The 20,494-nt window shown below is 42.2% G+C and overlaps 1 protein-coding gene across 2 annotated transcripts; it reads right to left on the reverse strand.

Annotated features, from left to right (window-relative positions):
• Window positions 1–3,571: 3,571 nt before the first annotated feature.
• ZNF786 (zinc finger protein 786) lies at window positions 3,572–18,383 on the reverse strand. 2 transcript variants are annotated; one of them, XM_080665992.1, is made up of 4 exons: window positions 18,313–18,383; window positions 13,292–13,418; window positions 9,584–9,736; window positions 3,572–8,316 (listed from the first exon to the last, which is right to left on the reverse strand). In XM_080665992.1, exons 1-4 carry the CDS (start codon window positions 18,328–18,330, stop codon window positions 6,212–6,214), a joined length of 2,403 nt encoding a protein of 800 aa, XP_080522118.1. In that variant the 5' UTR covers window positions 18,331–18,383; the 3' UTR covers window positions 3,572–6,211. The 2 variants fall into 2 exon arrangements, with proteins under 2 accessions (XP_080522118.1, XP_080522119.1); XM_080665993.1 differs by lacking the exon at window positions 18,313–18,383 and adding an exon at window positions 14,167–14,240.
• Window positions 18,384–20,494: the final 2,111 nt, after the last annotated feature.

The following is a 20,494-nucleotide window of genomic DNA, read 5'->3' on the forward strand; positions in this document are numbered from 1 at the left end:
TTGAATTAGAATAAGGAAGTTATGACATGATTTTAAATAGTAAAATTACAGGTAGTTGTTCTTCTCCCTGCATGAAAACTGGAGGAGAATGGTGGAAGAGGATAATTTTATACTCTTTCACCACTATGTGAATCACTTACTGTATCACTGCTGCATCTTCAACTGCAAAAGAGATATGAAAATACATATCCATGATTTTAAAACTCATTGGCTATGCCCTAGCTGGTTTTGCGCAATGGGTAGAGCGTCAGCCCTCGGACTGAAGGGTCTTGGTTTCGATTCCCTTCAAGAGCATGGACCTTGGTTGCAGACTTGATCCCTGGTCCAGATTGGAGTGCGTGTGGGAGGCAACCAATCAATGCGTGTCTCTCACATGGATGTTTCTGTCTCTTCTCCTCCCTTCCACTCTAAAAATCAATGGAAAAAAATATCCTCAGGTGAGGATTAACAAAAAATAAAGGTCATCAGATGGGTAGGGCAGGAGATCCTGCTGATAAAGGAAACTGCTGTCCATGAAAGGCCAGCCAAGCAGCAAACAGAAAGAACAAATGTCCTGCAGAGATTTGTGACTTCAGGAATTACTCTCAATTTTTCAATAAAAACATAATGCCTAGAGAGAGTAATATCTCTTATTTAGGCATTCATTGGTTCATATTTGTATGTGCCATGCTGGGGATTGAACCCAAAACCATACTGTGGATGTAACCAAGTGAGCTAACCAGCCAGGGGTATTGTAAGGTACTTTCTGATGCTCATCAGATCCTTGTACTCTTGTGCTCAGAAACAGATGGCCAGGCACATCATCAAAGGGTACTCCACCTGGACCCATGAACGCATTTTCTTTTGTCTCAGGATGGCTTCATACCTGCCCTCACCAGTAATGGTTATAAGTCTTCTATCTTTGTTCATATCACAGAAGGAGTTCCCAAAAGGATCTTGAGAAGTCAGACTTTTCAATATGTAAAACAGGCAAGGTTTTGGTGACATAATACCAGGAAGAAGTTGTAATCATTTTGTTGGTCTTCTTTGCAAAAGCTAACATTGGCTGCAAACAAATCAGATTCATACCCAGGAAGAAGTGGATCCCTGAATAAATAGGTCTTTGTACAGGCATAGTGGGGAGAAAACATAAAGAAGTCAATCACCGGAACCTCAGAAAACACTCATCTACAATAATAAAAGTGTAAAATGCTAATTAGACCGGATGTCCTTCCAGACGACCTTCCTGACGAAGGAAAGGTCCTGGGTGCCGGAGGGAAGCCGGTGCTGGCAGCCGGGGGAAGGAAGGCCTACTCTTGCATGAATTTCATGCATCAGGCCTCTAGTTTCTAACTAAAGAAACAGGACCCAAAACTAATAGTTCATTTGATTCATTAAATGAACACAAACCATAAGACAGTCATATAAACAGTGTGTAAGTTTTGTAAGACATAGTCATGTAAACATGTTATAGTACTATGTAATAAAGTTGGCGTAGAACTGTCTTCAATGCTTTCTGTGTGATACCTTAAAAACACTGTGTTTCTAAGAAAGAAATACAGAAAGTTACATCCTCAGAATCTTCTACAATTGGTACAGTTTTCACTCCATTAAAATGAAATTTAAATTGAAAAGTGACTATTTGTCCACAAGAACACATTAGACATGTCAGAAAGAACTGATGGATCATCAATTAACTTCTTCAAAACTTTTTGCACCCAAAATCAAAATATCATTTATCCCTAGAAGGTGACAAAGAGGAGTAAGGAAAATGCCCAATAGCTTCCTGATAAACTGAAAAAAGTGAGAAAGAAGCTTGACTAGGCAGCCACAACCCCAGGAAGCAATTCTGTGAAGAATAATATTTAATACTTATTAAAGGAAAGAAGTCCCAATAAGTATTTGTTGAAGGCAAGGAGGAAGAGCACAGAACTGGAACTCCAGAAACCTAAGCTGTATTTTCTATCACTAGCTGAAGTGACCTGGAGCAAGTCACTTTATTTATTTTTTTAATATATTTTATTGACATTTTACAGAGAGGAAGGGAGAGGGATAGAGAGCTAGAAACAACGATGAGAGAGAAACATCGATCAGCTGCCTCCTGCACACCTCCCACTGGGGATGTGCCCGCAACCAAGGTACATGCCCTTGTCAGGAATTGAACCCGGGACCCTTCAGTCCGCAGGCCGACGCTCTATCCACTGAGCCAAACCAGTTTCGGCAGGAGCAAGTCACTTTAACCTGTTTGTAACTCACTTTCCTCTGATAAAGGAATTGCATAAAATGAAGACGTTAGCTTATGATCTCTAAGGATTCTACCCTGAATACTATCTATTTATTTATTTATTTTTGTGTTTGTGAGAAAGACAATAAGAAATTGTCATGTTTCTTGGGAAACATTGTTTCAATTCAGGCTAAGTATCAGGAAACTGAGTTCCTGTCACCCCAGGGGTTCTTTAAGAGACTTAAAACTAAAATAAGAGTTGCACCCATTGTTACCATTTTCTAAAGAACTTATTAAAGTGACAGTCCTGATCACTGCAAATTAGTATTGTACTACATATGTCCCTCTCTGGGACTCCATCCTTTTTCTCAGCCAAAATGTCCTCTGTTCTTCTTTCTTCCATTCTATACCTCGCCAACAAGCTGAGTTCCAGGGAAACCTGAACACTCAGAAAGCCCTGGGCTGACTGTAAAATCGGTCGTGAAGTGTAGGACTCTCATTAATCCATTGATTGATTCAACAAGTGTTCACAGAGCGCCCTCTGGGGGCCACACGCTGGATGGATAAAGGTAAAAAATCTATGCTCCCACCCCAGACAGTTCCCAGAAGCTTCTGGGAACTGTCTGGGGTGGGAGCATGGATTTCCCTGCACTGCCCTCCGGGACCCCAGCGCGGGGGCTCCTGTTTGAAGGCTGGGCCAAGGCTCCTGCGCGGGCCACCCCCTCTGCCGGGCCTAGATGTCACCACTCCCACCTGATGGTCCCGCAGAGTCCTGCAGCCAGAGCTTTCCAGCACCTGCCCGGCTCTGGGCTCTGCCAGGGGAGGCCCTGGTGCCCAGCGGTGCTCCGACGGAGCCTGCGCCTGTCAGCCCCGTCCTGCCACGGCCGTTGCCTGGGGACACGCAGGGCATCCTGGGAACGTTCAGTTCTTTGTGTTTCTACAGCCAACAGCCTCCTGTGACTGGTAGCACTGTGTATCTTTCTGTTTCTTTAAACATTTTTTTTTTTTACTCATTTATTCTTTAGAGAAAGAAACATCGATTTGTTGTTCCACTTATTTATGCATTCTTTGGTTGATTCTTGCATGTGCCCTGACGGGATAGAACCCAAAACCTTTTTAGTATATGGGAAGACGCTCCAACTAACTGAGCTCCAACCAACTGAGCCACCTGGCTGGAGCTGACCTATTTTCTTCTTCTTTTTTTTAAATCCTCACCCAAGGATATGATTTTTTGAGAGAGAGAAACATCAATATGAGAAGCAATTGCCTCTTCTATGTGCCCCAACTGGGGATCAAATCTACAACCTAGGTATGTGCCCTGACCAGGAATAGAACCGTGACCTTTCAGTTCTATTAAACCAACTAAGCCACACCAGCAGGGCAGTTCCTTTCTTGAATGGAGACAGTGACCCGGCTTTGTGAACAGGATCTTTTTTCTTATTTGTAATAGTTACTTTGCTGATTCTGTTGGGTGTTCTATAATATCAATAGGTAATCAATAATATAATACATTCCATAATTTTTAAATATTTTTTATTGGTTTCAGAGAGGAAAGGAGGGAGAGAGAAATAGAAACATCAATGATGAGAATCATTGATCAGCTGCCTCCTGCACATCCCACACTGGATCAAGCCCGCAACCTGGGTATGTGCCCTGATTGAGAATTGAACTATGACCTCCTGATTCATAGATTGACACTCAACCACTGAGCCATGCTGGTCGGGCTCCATAATTTTATTGGGATCTTTTTTTTTCCATTATGTCCCTTTAATGTGATCTTCACTATTGGGCTCTTCAGATTTACTTTGTAGGACAAGCATGTCAAACTCACGGCCCACAGGCCGCATGCCTCATTTATTTGGCCCGTGCTAGCCTTTTGAGTTTGACATGCTTGTAGGAGATAGGCTTCTTTGGGCAGGAGGTGATGGGGTTCTTGTAGACATCCTTACTTATTCTCGAAGGTCTGGGATTGCACCAGAATATCTCAGCCTTGATTTTTCCTTTGAGAAATTGGGGCAGAACAGGAAGGGGAGTTTTATGAACCTGTGCTTGTGCCACCTGTTTCCCAGAAGTCCCTCTATTCTTAAACATCGCTCTGGTATCTTTTTCATTTTTAGTGTAGGCAACCTGGGGCACTTGGGTTTAGTTGGGACTTAACCTTTTTCTCAACTTCCCCCAAAACATGCCATTTCTAACAAAATTCAAACACTGTGGATCTTTTACTATCTCTGAGATCCTTCACTTATGACAGTCTGCAAGAACACCAGCCTAGAGTCCCTGGCCTGCAGTTTCCTTCAAAACCACTACCTGGTTCACAGTCACAGTCTCTTCCTCCAGGTCCCCACACTGCATTGCTCCTCTGGAGCAGGCCACTGCCCCTTCTTAGCTATGCTGAGCCTATCTCTATGCTTTGTGAGGTTCGCAATGCTGTGAACACAACAGACATCAGTGCAGCTCTGAGTGATTAGAAACCTGCCTAAATGACACAATCTCTTAATATTATCAATCACCCTTGTTAGTGTCCCATCACTTAAGGAAACATTGGGTGCTCTAAAACTATTCAAGTTTAATCTGACTTAAAGGTCTTTTTTCTTTGTTCTCTAAAACCCAAGACCTTATTTCCTGGGATTCTCACTCTTCTGAACAGACTAAGGGTTATTTTGTTGGAGCCAGGACTATTATTTAGTAATGTTTTTAAAAATGAATCCTGCAGAAGATCCACTGATCACAGTGTTTTAGAAAAAAAGAAAGGATCCCAAGGTCAAGTATATTCAGAATGATTCACAATATGTCTTCCTCTTGGAGAGTCATGGCCTGTGTGTGTGGGAAGCAGGGTGAGGGAATTGTTCAACTTTATTTAAACTAATTGGCCATGTCACTTTTTTTTTTTTTATAAGAGTCTCTTTGGAGCTAGTGTTCCACAGAAAATAATCTCTGACATTGTTTCATAGTAATATCTATTACAGCTTACGGACAATCTCATTTTCTATCAGCCTTCAGAATTACAAGTCAGCCATTCTGTTACATGAAATGTGAACCCTCTAAAAGCCAGGAATTCTTTGTGTGAAATAAAACTCTTTCCCCGAAGTATAAACATTCTGTGCACATAGAACCCTCACTTAATGTACCAAAGGCGGTATTTTTCTGGACTTCTACTTGTATTGTGTTTACTTCTACTTTTACTTGCTTGAAAACTCTCTACACTAAGCTGTTGCTGCCTGTTATTTTATCTCAACTTGGAATTTAGTCATCTGCTAAATGGGGTGAATGGGAATCTCATTTACTCTCTCAGCTTCAAATAACATCTCTGTTCTGGAACTCCCGAATCGACACCTTTCCCAATCTCTTAGCTAAATTCTAGTCCCATACATTTTAGCACCTTCAGTTTTATATTTCTTCAACTCTTGCTGAAATGAGCAGCTTTCCCTTAGGGGAACTATGCATAATCACAGTGGAACTGCTGTGAAACTTAAGCACTCCCATAAACTATTCAGAAAACTTGTTTTATTACTATCAGTTTCCAAACAAGTCAATCTAACCAATCTAATGTCTGCAACAAAATTCACTGGATTGAAACCCCCAACTTAGGATCATACTATAAAAAAAGAAACGGGGAATTGACATGTAACAGCCAGTACTAGAGGGATTTCCTGTCTAAATTCAAGCTGGGATTTCAAAGCTAGCTAAGCATGTTTGGGGGAACATTGCCACTTAAGACGGTAGGAAAAACAAATGTCTCTTTTTATTAATGGATAGAAAATATAACTGGTGGTGATTTAAGAAAGAAAATTCTTAGTGGTTTCTTATATTCCTAACTTGTATTACATTCTTGCTCAAAAAAGGGCCCTTGTTCCTAAAACCTGTGCCTGGAGTGTGACAAGAGCTTCCCCCTGAACGGCCTGCTGAAGGTCCACCAGTGTGTGCAGCAGTGGGTTCAGCTATGGTTGCTGTGGATCCCCAGGCACCATGAACCCAATGACTGCTTATCTGGATGGCTGCCACTCTGTCTCAGCTCCAGTCAGCCTCAATCATTGCAAACAGCTGGCTGAGCCGTTTCTGAATGTCAGGCCCACTTGGAGCATGACAGGATTTTGTGTGCACTCTGATGTGTTCAGCAAGTTTGGACTTATAAATGAAGCCCTTCCCACAGTCGCCACAGGCAAATGGCCTTTCTGGCCTATGTATGCGCTGGTGCCTAAGCATGTGTCCCTTTTCCCGGAAAGTTTTGTCACACTCAGGGCAGTGGAAAGGTCTCTCCCCTGTGTGCAGGCCTTGGTGGCTGAGCAGCTGTGCCTTCAAGCGGAAACTCTTGTCACATTTCAGACACCGAAAAGGCTTCTCCCCCGTGTGTGTCCTGATGTGTTCAACAAGTTTTGACTGCTTGGCAAAGCCTTTGCCACACTCACAGGAGAACGGCATCTGCCCGCTGTGCAGCAGCTGATGGGCCTTCATGTCTGCCTTTACACGATAGCTCTTGTCACACTCCGGGCACTGGAAGGGCCTCTCTCCTGTGTGCAGGCGCTGGTGACTCAACAGCTGCCCCTTGAGACGGAAACTCCTGTCGCAGTCGGCGCACTGGAAGGGCCTCTCCCCACTGTGCACGCGCAGGTGCTCGGTGAGCTTAGACTGTCTGGTGAAGCCCTTGCCACACTCCGCACAGGAGAATGGCCTCTCGGTGCTGTGGGTGCGCTGGTGGGCCTTCAGGATGCCCTTCAGGCGGAAGCTCTTGTCACACTCGGGGCACTGGAAGGGCCTCTCCCCACTGTGCACACGCAGGTGCTCACGGAGCTTACACTGGTGAGTGAAGCCGCGGCCACACTCACTGCAGGAGAATGGCCTCTCCCCACTGTGTCGGAGCCGGTGGGCTCTCAACATGCTCTTCAGACGGAAGCTCAGCTCACACTCGGGGCACTGGAAGGGCTTCTCATCCGTGTGCAGTCGCTGGTGCCTCAGCAGCTGTCCCCTCTGGCGGAAATTCCTGCCACACTCGGCACACCAGAAAGGCTTCTCCCCACTGTGCACTCGGGTGTGTTCGGCGAGTTTGCACTGTTTGCTGAACCCCTTGCCACACTTCCTGCAGGAGAAGGGTCTCTCTCCACTGTGCACACGCTGGTGGACCTTCAGCAGGCCACTCAGGCGGAAGCTCTTGCCACACTCCAGGCACGGGAAGGGCTTTTCCCCCTTGTGCACCCTGACGTGGCTGGTGAGCTTGGCCCTGGTAGAGAAGCACTTGTCACATGCCGTGCAAAAGAATGGCCTCTCTCTGGCAGGGCAGCGCTGGAGGACAAGCTCCATGCTCCCCATCAAGTGGCAGTGCTCCTCAAGAGGCAGGCCTGGGCCTGGCCTTTGTCCTGAGTGCACACTGCTGAGCCTGGCCTTCTCACAGAAGGCCCTGTCGCCTTCTCTCCGGAAGACTGGCCTCACCCCGCTGTGCTGGCCCTGGTGAGCCTGTATGCTGGTCTTCGGGAGAAAGCTCGTGTCACATCTGGGGCACTGGGAAGGGTTCTCTCCCTGGTGCAGAAGGTGGTGGCTGAAAAGAGTCCACTTGTGATGGAAGCATGTATTACATTCAGGGCACTGCAGTGGGCTCTTCCCTGTGTGTGTGGCCAGATGTTTAAGTAAATCCCGCTTTAGGCAGAAGCTCCTCCCACATTCATGACATCCGAAGTGCCTCTGTCCCCGAGGGATGCTCCACTGATGCTGCAGGTCAGCTTGTTTACTGAATTTCTTCCAGGCCCCATGCGGCTGGTCCTTCGAGTGGCTCCCCTGGTGCTTCTCTACATGATTCTTCTTCCAAAAGCTTTCCCCACAGACAGGGCAAGGATGTGGGGTGCCCTCCCAGGAGGGCACCTCCTGGAGGCCTGGGGAACCCAGAGTTCTGGGGTTCGGGATTCTTTCTTTGTGGGTAGGTTCCCAGGAATGGTGGGCTGCTGGGAGTAGAGCCCGTGGATCGTGTCTGTCTGGCTTCATGAAGGTGATGCCTCGGTCCGGCCTGAAGGAAACATCTCCACTTTTTCTTAGTAAGGGTTCAGAGGAACCCTTGCTCTCAAGAGGATCGACTTGGAAATGGCATTCATATTCTCTTGAATTCATAGCTTGCTGGCTTCCTGAAACTGAAACCAAAAATTCAGTCAGAATTTGTGTCTATGTCATGATCAAAGGCTATGTCACTAGGAAAGTGAACCACAACAGTGACCTCTGGTGGCCTGGGAACCCGGTTTCCACAGAACTGTACACAGGGCACATTTCAGTTTGGTTCTATTTCATGACCAGGAGTTTGGTGAGTCTGCTGAAAGTAAACAGAACAGACTTTCTTAGAATAATACTGAAAACAGGAAAATACAGGTCACAAATGTAGGGCCTAAGCTCTGAATCCGGAATGTCTGGGTTTGAATCCCGTGTCCATTGCAACTTTTGTCAAGCTACTTTGGCTTCAGATTCTTCTCCTGTTGAAACAGGGGAACAATGAAACTGCTGTGAGAATGAAAGGAGCTAATGTGTGCTGAGTGCTCAGCATGAGCCTGGCGGACTGCACGTCCTATCAATGTTCACCACGGTCAAGCCTGCAGGAACATCAGACTTGCCCCATTCAGACATGCACATTCCTGGAGTCAGGAAGGGAAAACAGCAGTGTCACTGACCGCCCTGACTGACATGTGGCTGTGTGATCCACAAGCTGCCCCTAAGCCAGGCCAGCAAGGCATTGTGTCTGTTCCTCCCTCTTCCAACTTCCTTCTAACTATTCCTTCTAACTTTTTTCCCCCTTCTTTTCTTTCTTCTTCTCTTTTCCCTTCTAACTTTTTAAAAAGGTTTCTTGAAAGAAAAGCAGGTGAAAAAAGTGAAATATTTGTGCAGAAAAACTTTTATTCTCCAGAAAGCAGCAGCTAAAAGCTAAACCAATTACTGACAAGATTTCTTGGAATGATGCCCACATTTGACGTTCTCATTCCATACCTAACACTGACTCTGAGGAATGCAGAAGTCCCAGACTCTCCATCAGGACAGGAAACAAGAGGAGAGCTAAGGTTTAGCCATTCAAACAGAGACTACAGTCTCCAGATGGGAGGAAGCAATTTCCCTCCACTCCTCCTCAGAATAGATCACACTTACTGAGCTCTTACTATGTGCCAAGTATTATTTTAACACTTTAACCCTATAATGTACGTACTTTTATTACCTTCATGTTTTAGTTAGGAAATGAAATACTGCGAGGTTGAATAACCTACCCAAGGTCACTCAGAAAAGGCAAGATCCAGACTCAGGCTCCAGAAGCCAGATGCCAAGCCTCAGCCCAGCCAAACAAGACAAAATCAGATAATTAGAAGTAAGAAACCTGAATGTGACATTTTAAGGACAGGGCCCTGATTTCTTTATACTTACTCCAAAACTGCTGTCCCTCAATAACTGGACCGAAATGAAAATCAGCAGCGTTGAAAATTGTGTTTCCTGACTTCTGTGGTTCTCCTAAATTCCTGAAGAGCTCTCTCCCCTGTTCAATCCAGGATATCAGCTCCGGTTTGGGAAGTCCACCATCTGTACAGAGAAGTCAAATGGGAGTTTGGTTTCCTTGAGTGTGAAATTTAAAGCACACTGAATTTGTTTTTAAATTTCTTAAAATTTACTCAGGACAATGTAGGAGAAGAGATATCAAAAAAATAGATTATAGCCCAGCTGGTGATGCTAAGTGGTTAGAGCGTCGGCCCACGCACCAAAGGGTCTCTGGTTGATCCCCACCCCAGTCAGGGCACATGCAGGAGGCAACCAATCCATGTGTCTCTCTCACATCATCAATGTTTCTCTATCTCCTCCCTTCCATTCTCTCTTAAAATCAATGGAAAAAGTATCCTTGGATGAGATTAACAAAAAAAATAATTTACACAAAGAAGAACAAAACTTCCCACACATAACATGAGATAAGCTATCTTGGGCTATTTTAATCTTGTCTTTGTCCCCATATATCCAGAAATGCTGTATTTTGTCATGGATTTCATAAAATACACTAGTAGTGTGCTCTGAAAATGTGGGACAACTGGAGATCCCTGGGTACCTGGGGGTATACAAAAATAAGAACTGAAATGGTTGTCCCTGGAAATTTCAAAGTAGGTGGCTCCAGCAAAAATTCTCTCAGAAGTACTTCTAGTGACAGTGCTAATGACAACCTAAACCATGGCTGAGTTCTACTAGAATAGAGTGGGCTGCAATGAATAAAATGAATGAATTAAAAGTTTTAAGATTCTCAAATATATATCCCCATTCCCCTATAAGAAAGGTTTACTCTCTGTATTTTCAAGTAAAACTTTTTTTCAATAACAACCAAAAGTATGCTTCAAAGGTTGCTAGAGGAGATTAGTGGATGGCCCAGATCAGAGACAGGGGACAATCTGGCAATGCCTCCAGGATAAAATGTCAGAATGGCACCATACAGGTGGAGAGTGGTCACACACTGCTCCCGATTCCTCCTCAGCCCTCTGAAATCTGACTTCAACACCCAAAGAATTCTAAGGCTGCTCTCATGAAAAAAAGAAATCACTATCTTTTTTTAAATTCCATACATCTATTATCAATCTTCATCTGGATTGAACTCGCAGCAGCTTTTGAAATAAAAGTATTTTTCCAAAAATAAACAAAACAATATTCAACTACGTAACATCCAAAAGAGTAAAATACTTAGGAATAAAATTAATAAAAGAAATGCAAGACTTGTAAAATAAACACTGTGAAATATTGTTTAAAAATTTTTTAAAGTCCTAAATAAATGGAAAGATATCCCATGTTCATAAATTTGAAGACTTAATGTTAAGATGACAATATTCCCCAAATCCCATCTGCTTATTTCGGGGTGGGGGAGGGAGTAGAAAATGACAAACTGATCCTAAAAGCAATAATAATCAAAACAGTGTTGTAGGGACATAAGGATAGACATGTAGATGGATGAAATAGAATTGAGAATCCAGAAATAAACTGATATTTATAGTCATTGATTTTCCAAAAGAATCAATTAACTATAGAGAATTTGATAGGGGGAAAATAGTATTTTCAACAAATGGTGTTGGGACAATTGGATACCCATATGTAAAAGTGGATTCCTACCTCACACCATATACAAAAACTAACTCAAAACACATCAAAGACCTAAATGTAAGTGCTAAAAGGATAAGACTCTTAGAAGAAAATATAGGAGTGAATATCTGTGACTTTGGATTATGCAATGGTTTCTTAGATATGGCATCAAAAGTTCAAGCAACAAAAGAAAAAATAAATTGGACTTCTTCAAAATTGAAAGCTTTTGTGCTTCAAAGGACACCATGAAGAAAGTAAATAGAAAACCCACAGAACAGAAAAAATTGTTGCAAATCATGTATCTGATAAAGGTCCAGGATATAGAACAAATAGAGAACACTTATAATTCAACAATAAAAAGAGAAATAACCCAATGTAAAAATGGGCAAAGTTTTGAATAGACATTTCTTCAAAGAAGATTAAAAAAAATGCTCAACATGAGCCATTAAGGAAATGCAGATCACACCACAATGATAAATCCATTTGATTTTGATGCTTAGAATATTATTTTTGGGTGGCACAGAAGTAATGACATAATTACCTATAGACTTAATTACTTTAATTGGTTCTTTAGTAATAATGAAAATGATGTAACATCTTAGTTATGTTTCAGAAACACTCTATAGAAAATACCTGGAAAAATTATGGTAATGAAACAAAACATAAGTATTAGAAACTTTGCAATCTAAAGGAAATGGTCTAGCTGTCAGGAACTGGCAGGAGAGGTGGAAGGAAGTACAGGAGAACTATCTTCATATACTAAAGGAGTCAAGAGATGTAAATTTCATGGCACACAATCTAGAAGTTTATTATTTAAATAATTAAAGTAGCCAATTAGAGGCATGAAAAAATTATCAAAATCTGGGAAGAAAGGAGACAGAAAATTGACAGCATAAGTGGGCTAATGCCTCCTTTTTCATAGTAATGAGTTCATTAATGCTGCCTAAACATGATAAATCAAGAAACAGAGGTGTAAGCATGACAATTATACAGATAGAAGGAAACCACAGTAAGAACTAAAATAGAAATGGTTAGCCCTGGCCGGGTAGCTCAGTTGGTTAGAGTGTTGTCCTGACACACCAAGGTTGTGGGTTTAATCCCTGGTCAGAGCACATGAGAATCAACCAACGTATGCATAAATAAATGGAACAAGAAGTCAATCTCTCTCTTTCTCATCAATTTAAAAGAGAAAGAAATGTTAAAAGTGGTTGCCTTTAGGGAATTAACTGAGGGAGTGAGAATGAAGAGATTTTATCATTTGATGCTTTTCTGAAAGACCTGAATTTTTAATAAATGTATTTGATAATAAAAAGAAATATAAAGACCAAGTAAGCAGCAAGACTAAAAAGAACACCCATTTAATCTATAGAGAGCTGCTGTTCAACATGTCAGTGGACAGCCTTGCCAAATCTCAGCCTTGCAGGGGAAAGTAACATTAGGGTGTCCAAGACATATGGACACCCCTGGAAAAAGTGACAGACCAGAATACCCTAGGTTAAAATATCTGGGTACTTTATGAATATGAGCTAGGCATGTGCCTATGTGGAAAATCCCTGAACCTGAAAGTATGCAGTGACTAAATACCCTGAAATATACTTAGTCACTCCTGACCACCTTATATTCCATGCTGTCATGTAACGTTGTCTACCTTGAGCCGTGGTCAGCAAACTGCGGCTCGCGAGCCACATGCGGCTCTTTGGCCCCTTGAGTGTGGCTCTTCCACAAAATACCACGGCCTGGGTGAGTCTATTTTGAAGAAGTGGCGTTAGAAGAAGTTTAAAAAATTTGGCTCTCAAAAGAAATTTCAATCGTTGTACTGTTGATATTTGGCTCTGTTGACTAATGAGTTTGCCGACCACTGACCTTGAGTAAGGATCAGCAATGCTGACATGAGTATTAGTGGAAGAATATGGGGTAAAAGTGCTTTTCTGAGTTAATTTCTGAGCAATCTGGCTACCTGACCAACAGGAACATCATACAGTACCCAGTTCCAGGATTTACCCACAAAAAAAGTTGAATACTTCTTACCTAAAGAAACCAGAATCTCATAATTGGTTCTCATCACACGCTTGTAAAGCTCCTTCTGCCAGGCCTCTAGATCCTGCCATTCTTGCTCCGAGAAGTAAATGGCAATATCCTCAAAAGTCAGAGGTACCTGAAAGTACATACATAATACACGTACAATCATGATTGCTTCAAAATGACTCTGGCTCCTTCTCATCCATTTAAAACTTTTGGAGCGGACAGTTTTTTAATGTTTGGCAGCTTCTTTGTTGGGAACAGCTCCTTCCCTGTTCCAGTTATGTGGTTCTGCTGTTAACCACAACTCTTCCACTTTCCAAAAGAAATCCAGCACTTTGACCCTTGCTAATAAAACATTTCTTTACACCTGTGCCAGCACAGGATGTCCTTAAGAAATACATTTTTGCCAATGTGATGGATAAAAAAAATTGTATTTCATTTTTCTAATATGCATTAACCTGTGAGACTTAATATCCTTTTCATACTTTTTGGGGACGGTCCACATATCTTTGTGCATGACTGTTCATATCGTTTGTTCAGCGTTCTATGGGCTCTTATAATTTGAATGAACTTTCTTATATTAGGGTTAATTCTTTCATTGACTAGCAAATGTTTTCTCCCAATATATCAATTGTATCTTGACTTTATATGCACCAAACATTTCGAGCCTTTCATTTAAAAATCTGAGTCTTTTCCATATTGTTTCATTTTAAGTGTTTCCCACATCATAAGTTTATACAGATATTCTACTAATTTTTTTAAATATTTAGATTTACAGTTTAATCCTATAGAGGTGATTGGTATATTTATTTACATACAGAGAGCCAATCATACAACACTACAAAATACAATAATTTTTCTCCTTAGACTGAAATACCAACCTTCAGTCCTTGCATATAGTTGACCCTTGAATCATCCCAGGGTTAGGGTTGTATCTTTTATGTACAATTTATGTATCTTTTTCACTGCTTGGGAGTTGGCACACAAGCTGAAGCCCAACTGAGCCACACTAGCCAGGGTTAAATTTTTTTTTTTAATCTTTATTGTTTAAAGTATTACATAGGTCCACCTTGAAAAAAAAAAACAACTTTAAGTTTTAGAGAGAGAAAATAGGAGGGAAAAAGGAAAAAAACCCTAAATTGATTTGTTGTTCCACTTATTTATGCATTCATTGGTTGCTTCGTGTACGTGCCCTGACCAGAGATCCAACCAACAACTTTGGCATATAGGGAGGATGTTCTAACCGAGCTACCAGCCAGAGTTCCTATCTTTTTTAACATCTCACTGACAAACTTCTTTTTTTTTTGTTACTGATTTGAGCCAGCGGGTGTGGTGCAGTGGTTGAGCATCAACCTATGAACCAGGTCTCGGTTCGATTCCTGGTAAGGGCACATGCCCACAGGCTGGATTCCCAGTGTGGGATATGCAGGAGGCAGCTGATCCATGATTCTTATTGATGTTTTTATTTCTCTCTCCCTCTCATTTCCTGAAATCCATTTTTTAAAAGTTATTGATTTGAGAGAAAGGGAGAGAGAAACATTGATTCATTGCCCCACCCACTCAGGCATCCATTGGTTGATTGTCGCATGTGCCCTGACCGGGGACAGTACCCGAAACCCTGGCATACTGGTCAACTCTCCAGTCAACTAAGCCACCTGGCTACGGCCACCACTGACATACTTTCTGAGTGTTGTGTGCCTAACACCGTTTCTCCATTAAGCTGTGGTTTTTATTGCATGATTTTGCCTGGCACAGTGATTTTTTGAAATGCGTATGATATATTATAGCAGAACTGAATGTTATTTGTGTTAAATATACTTATTCTCTTCTCTATAGTAATTTCCTTGCTTTTAAATATATTTTTATCGATTTCAGAGAGGATGGGAGAGGAAGGGAAACACCAATGATGAGAGAGAATCATTAGCTGGCTGCCTCCCACACACCCCACACTGGGGATTGAGCCCACAACTGGGTATGTGCTCAGATTGGGGATTGAACTGTGATCTGGTTCATATGTAGATGCTCAACCACTGAGCAACATCAGCTGGGCAAATTCCTTACTTTTAAAAAAGTGTTTTTCAAAAATGTTCAAAAAAGCCTTTTATTTATTATTTTAATTTTCAGTTTACAAGATCCAAAAAAGAATCACAGACTATAACAAGCATTCTTGTATTTACCATTGACCTAACAAATTTAACATTTTTTATTCAAATTTCCTTTTAATAAAACAATATGATAAAGCTCAAGTCTTCTTGGTCTACTCTTCAATCTTGTTCTTACATTCAGTCTTATTCTCCTCCTCTTGGAGACGTAAACAGTATGATGAATGTGGTAACTTTTCATTTCATGTTTTTAACTTTTTCTTTTTTTATTGTTTAAAGTATTACATATAGTAGTACATATATCTCCTTTTTTTTCCCCCATTGACCTTCCCCCAGCCTCCCCTACCCCCTGTCGCATGCCCTCATCCCACCACCTCCCCCCGCCAGTGTCTTGTGTCCACTGGTTGTGCTTACATGCATGCATACAAGTCCTTCGGTTGATCTCTTTCCTCCCCTCCCCAACACGCCCCAGCCTTCCCGCTGTAATATGACAGTCTGTTCAATGCTTTACTGCCTCTGTATCTTATCTTTTGGTTCATCAGGTTATAATGTTCTTTATTTTCCATAAATGAGTGAGGTCATGTTCATGTTTTTAACTTTTAATACTCATACACATCTATGAATAATATATACTACTGCTTTGTCTTTTATGCAAAAATGCTTTATTATACTGCAACTTGCATTTTTCATTCAACATTTTGAGATCTGTCCATATTGCTAGAGAACTGATTTATTGTAATTTTGTACAGAGTTTCATTGGCTGAATTTCACAATTTTTAATCCATTTTCAGTTCTGTGAATTACCTATTCATATCCTTTGCCTATATTTTTACTGGGCCACCTGTCCTTTTATTTTGAAGACTTCTTTATATGCTTTGTACATTGATCGTTGACTACATGAGGTCACAAATGCATTCTCCTAGTGTGTCTAAATCTTTAAATTTTATTTATGCTGTCTTATACTATAAATTTTATTGTGATGTAAATATATCTATCTTTTCTTAGGTTATTTTGTTTTCTGTGTTTTAAGAAACCTTTTTTTACACTAAGGCTACAAAGATATTCTACATTTTCTTCCAAAAGGCTGATGTTTCATTTTACATTTAGATTTTTTTTTAACCTCACCCAAGCAATGAGGGTATTTTTTCCATTGATTTTTAGAGAGTGGAAGGGAAGAGGAAGGGGGAGAGACAGAGAAACATCAGTCTGAGTGAGAGAGACATTGATTGGTTGCCTCCCACATGCACCCAGAGATCAAGGATCAAACCTGCAACCCAGGTATGTGCCTTCGACTAAATTGAACCTGCAATTCTCCAGTAAGCAGGTTCACGCTCTAACCACTGAGGATGCCAGGCAGGGCTTGTGTTTAGATTTTTAACTTACATGGAATGAACATAATTTCTTAATGGTATACAGTAGTGATTACCTCAATGTTTTGTTTTTTTCCCCCCAAATGGAAAGTCAATTGTCACAAATACTGCCTTTGAAGAGCTGTGTATTAGAGTCCTAGGGCTGCTGTAATAAAGTACCACAAACTGGATGGCTTAAAACGATGAAAATGTGTCCTCTCACAATTCTGGTGGCTAGTCTGAAAACAGAGTGTTAGCAGGGCTGAGCTCTCTCTGAAGGCTCTAAGGGAGACTCTATTCCATGCCTTTCCCTTAGTGCCCGGTGGTGGCTGTCCATCCTTGGTGTAGCTTGGCTTAAAGCCGCCAATCTTGCTGTCACATAGCCTTTTCCTTTTGTGTATCCAGGCTTCTGTGTCTCTTCTTCTAAAGTCATAATGGATTAAGAACCCATCCTACTGCAGAATGATCTCATCTTAACCAATTACATATGCAACAACCCTACTTCTAAGTAAGGTCGCAATCTGAGGTTGCAGGAAGGACTTGAATTTTGGAGAGATATTCCATCTGGTACAGGCTGCTTCAGGGTGCTCTTTTGGTTTCCACTGCTCTGTGTCTCTCTCCACACAAAACAGAACTGTATCAATTCTACAGATTTATAGTAAGTCTTACTATTTTCTGGGGCAATTCCTCCTTCTCTGCTCTTTTTTCTCTTTAGAATCACATTATTGATCTTTATTTTTCCAAATGAAATTTATAATTTGTTTATCTAAATTCGTAAAAATCTTACTGCCATTGATAAAACTGCAGTAAATTTATACATTAACTTGGAAGAAAAGTCTCTTTTCTTCTATAGGCACGGTATACCTCCCCTTTATAATTTCCTCTATAAATGTACTGCATATCCTTTCTATATTTAATCCAAGGAATTATGTCTTTTGTGGAGATTGTTAACAATATTTTAAAATTAATGATCTCATGAATTCGTTTAGGATTCAGCAAAAACGCTCAATATTAAAGTTTATATAGAAAAAAAAACCCATAATAAAAATGGCCACTCTCTCTAAACCTCAGTTTCAACACAACACTAATGAAATAATATGTACTCTAGGTTTTTATATCCTCTTCTATTCCTTCCAATGTATCATCACCATCCTTCCTTCTTACACTCAACACCAACTTTAACGTCAGCGGCTGAATTCTGACATTTAAGCCCCTGCCAAACACCACTGCAACCAGGCGGAACCATAACTCTTTGACAACACTTGTTCTGAATTCAGCAACTAAAGCTGGATGAACTGTAACATGGCCCCAGACCTCCCTCCGTCCTTTTCCTCGTCCGCCCCGCGTGCCCGGGCGCCCCGGCCCAGGCGCATCCCGCTCCCGGCTCTGCCTGTCCACGCTCGGCTTCGTTCAGGTGTCTGTCCACGGAGGAGCTCCCAGAGCGGCGGTCACCGGACCCTACACCCCAAGCCTAGCGTGGCCCAAATGCGCCCCATCTGTCCGCCCGCCGGCCGGCCCGACTGGAAACAAAAGACCCGACCCGAATCTGGGCGTCCGCACGAGGGGCCCCTCTTACCGGAGCCCGCTCGGCCATGGCCCTTCGCTGCTCCGCCCGGCCCCAGCGGCCAAACGCCTCGCACTCCGCCCCGCCCAGCAGGCCCAGCCCCGGCGCGGTGCACGCTGGGACTTGCGGCCGGCCGACGCCCGCCCCCACACCTCCCCCTGCTGCCGGGAGGAGCGAACGCCGCCTGCAGGAGCCGCCGGAGTTGCCCGTACTTGCGGAGGGGCACAGCTGGCTGCCCAGGGTAGCCGCCACCTGTCGGGGACGGATCCTGGCACTTTCTTGGGGGCTTTAGGGTGACAGACAAAGACCAATGAAGAGCTGGAGAGGGACGAACTCAGAGGTGCAAATGCAGTCAAGTGGAAATGGAGAGGAGACAGGGATTGGGTCACGTCTGGTTCCTCCCCAAAACCGACCCCAACCATCTGCGGGGTGACCCCAGGAATCAGATTGCTAGGGAGGTCAATTAAGGGTATTAACAAGCAGGTCCCCGTGTGGATAACTGGGAGTCCATCCTAAGGGAGACTCTTTAAAAAATATTGTCGATAGTATTACAGATGTCTCTCATTTTCTCCCTTTTTGCCTTGCTCCACCCGAGCGGGGGGCTCTTGAGTATGCAGACCACTCCTCAGAGTTGTACGGGTGAGGGCAAGGATGCTCAGTGCTTATTTTCGGAAGTCATGAAGACATGGCATTGCGGACCCCATGGACTTAAATTAGGAACGAGTTACAGTCCAAGTAATAGTCTTATAATGTAAATATGAAATGGATCTCAAATTTACTCTGCCTTTTACTCTAGTCAGTGTGGTTGAACCGCTTGGGTTTAGGAATTGCTATTCCTACCACAAAGTTTTCTTTTTAAAAATTACATATATATAATTTAACAATAAAAAATTTTAAAAATAAAAGCTTATCATAATTCTGGTACTCTAATGTAAATGCTCTATTTTTTCATGAAACTTCCAGTCACTGTTACAAGAAGTTTTCCTTCCTACAGTCTCTCCACTCACTAGATCAAATGTTCTGCAGCTTTAGTTGTACAAGATCATCTGGGAAGATTGTCATTCACTACCTCTGAGGAGGGTCCCAATGGTCTGCATTTTTAATGTGTATCCCAGGCCAGGCAGAGTTGTCCTGAAGTACATGGACAAGAAGCCAGTCAGCACCGACAGCCAGCTCACACACCAAGGCACTAGAGCAGTGGTTCTCAACCTTTTTAATGCCGCGACCCTTTAATACAGTTCCTCATGTTGTGGTGACCCCCAACCATAAAATTATTTTCGTTGCTACTTCATAACTGTAATTTTGCTACCGTTATGAATCGTAATGTAAATATCTGTGTTTTCCGATCGTCTTAGGCTCTACAGCAGCGGTTCTTAACCTGTGGGTCGCGACCCACAGGTTGAGAACCGCTAGCAGGGTCGCCTAAGACCATAAAATATCTGTAAAAACACAGATATTTACATTACGATTCATAACGGTAGCAAAATTACAGTTATGAAGTAGCAACGAAAATAATTTTATGGTTGGGGGTCACCACAACATGAGGAACTGTATTAAAGGGTCGCGGCATTAAAAAGGTTGAGAACCACTGCACTAGAGGAAAGGGTCTTTTCCTTTGCACAAAGGCACCATGGACTCACCAAGAGGCTATACTGACAGGAACATACCAACCAGAGGTGGCACCTCTCCTTTCTGTTTAGACACTATGATTGGTGGAGCGCCCTTAATCCCAGCTGATGAGTTCAGGTAATCCGGGACCACATGTTGTGCTACAAAGAACACTTATTTAGGCCCTGAAGATCTCTAAGGAAGGAAATCTACATATTTCTGTCAGAATAATGTTAAAGATAGACAGTCCAAAGGACAAATGAAGGTTTGCTAGAACAAGCTGGAAAACTGCCTTGTGAATAGACCACAGAAAAAAAAAATGGAGTGGTTATGGACTGACAATATTTTTTCCTTTGGTACTTAACTCACGGATCTTAACGTTAAGTATATTTCTAAAGAATTGATACACACTGTTGGAAATGCAGAGAGGTTAGATATATAATACTGCTTGCTACTCACAGTGGTGGGTTTTCAGGTGATTTAAATTAACACAGAAGAATATAACACTTACGTGGCCAACATTTTAACAAATGCGACAGTAAATTACGTTTATTTTGAGCAATATAGAGTAATTCCCACAAGACAC

The sequence above is a fragment of the Plecotus auritus genome, assembly GCF_963455305.1.
Source record: "Plecotus auritus genome assembly, chromosome: 4".
In the NCBI taxonomy this organism is placed as follows: domain Eukaryota; kingdom Metazoa; phylum Chordata; class Mammalia; order Chiroptera; family Vespertilionidae; genus Plecotus; species Plecotus auritus.

Coding starts and splice junctions, on each gene's coding strand:
- ZNF786 (XM_080665992.1), bottom strand. Junction 9,737..13,291: donor TGAGATTCTGGTTTCTTTAG/GTAAGAAGTATT, acceptor TTCTCTGTACAG/ATGGTGGACTTCCCAAACCG. Junction 8,317..9,583: donor TGAGGGACAGCAGTTTTGGA/GTAAGTATAAAG, acceptor TTTTGGTTTCAG/TTTCAGGAAGCCAGCAAGCT.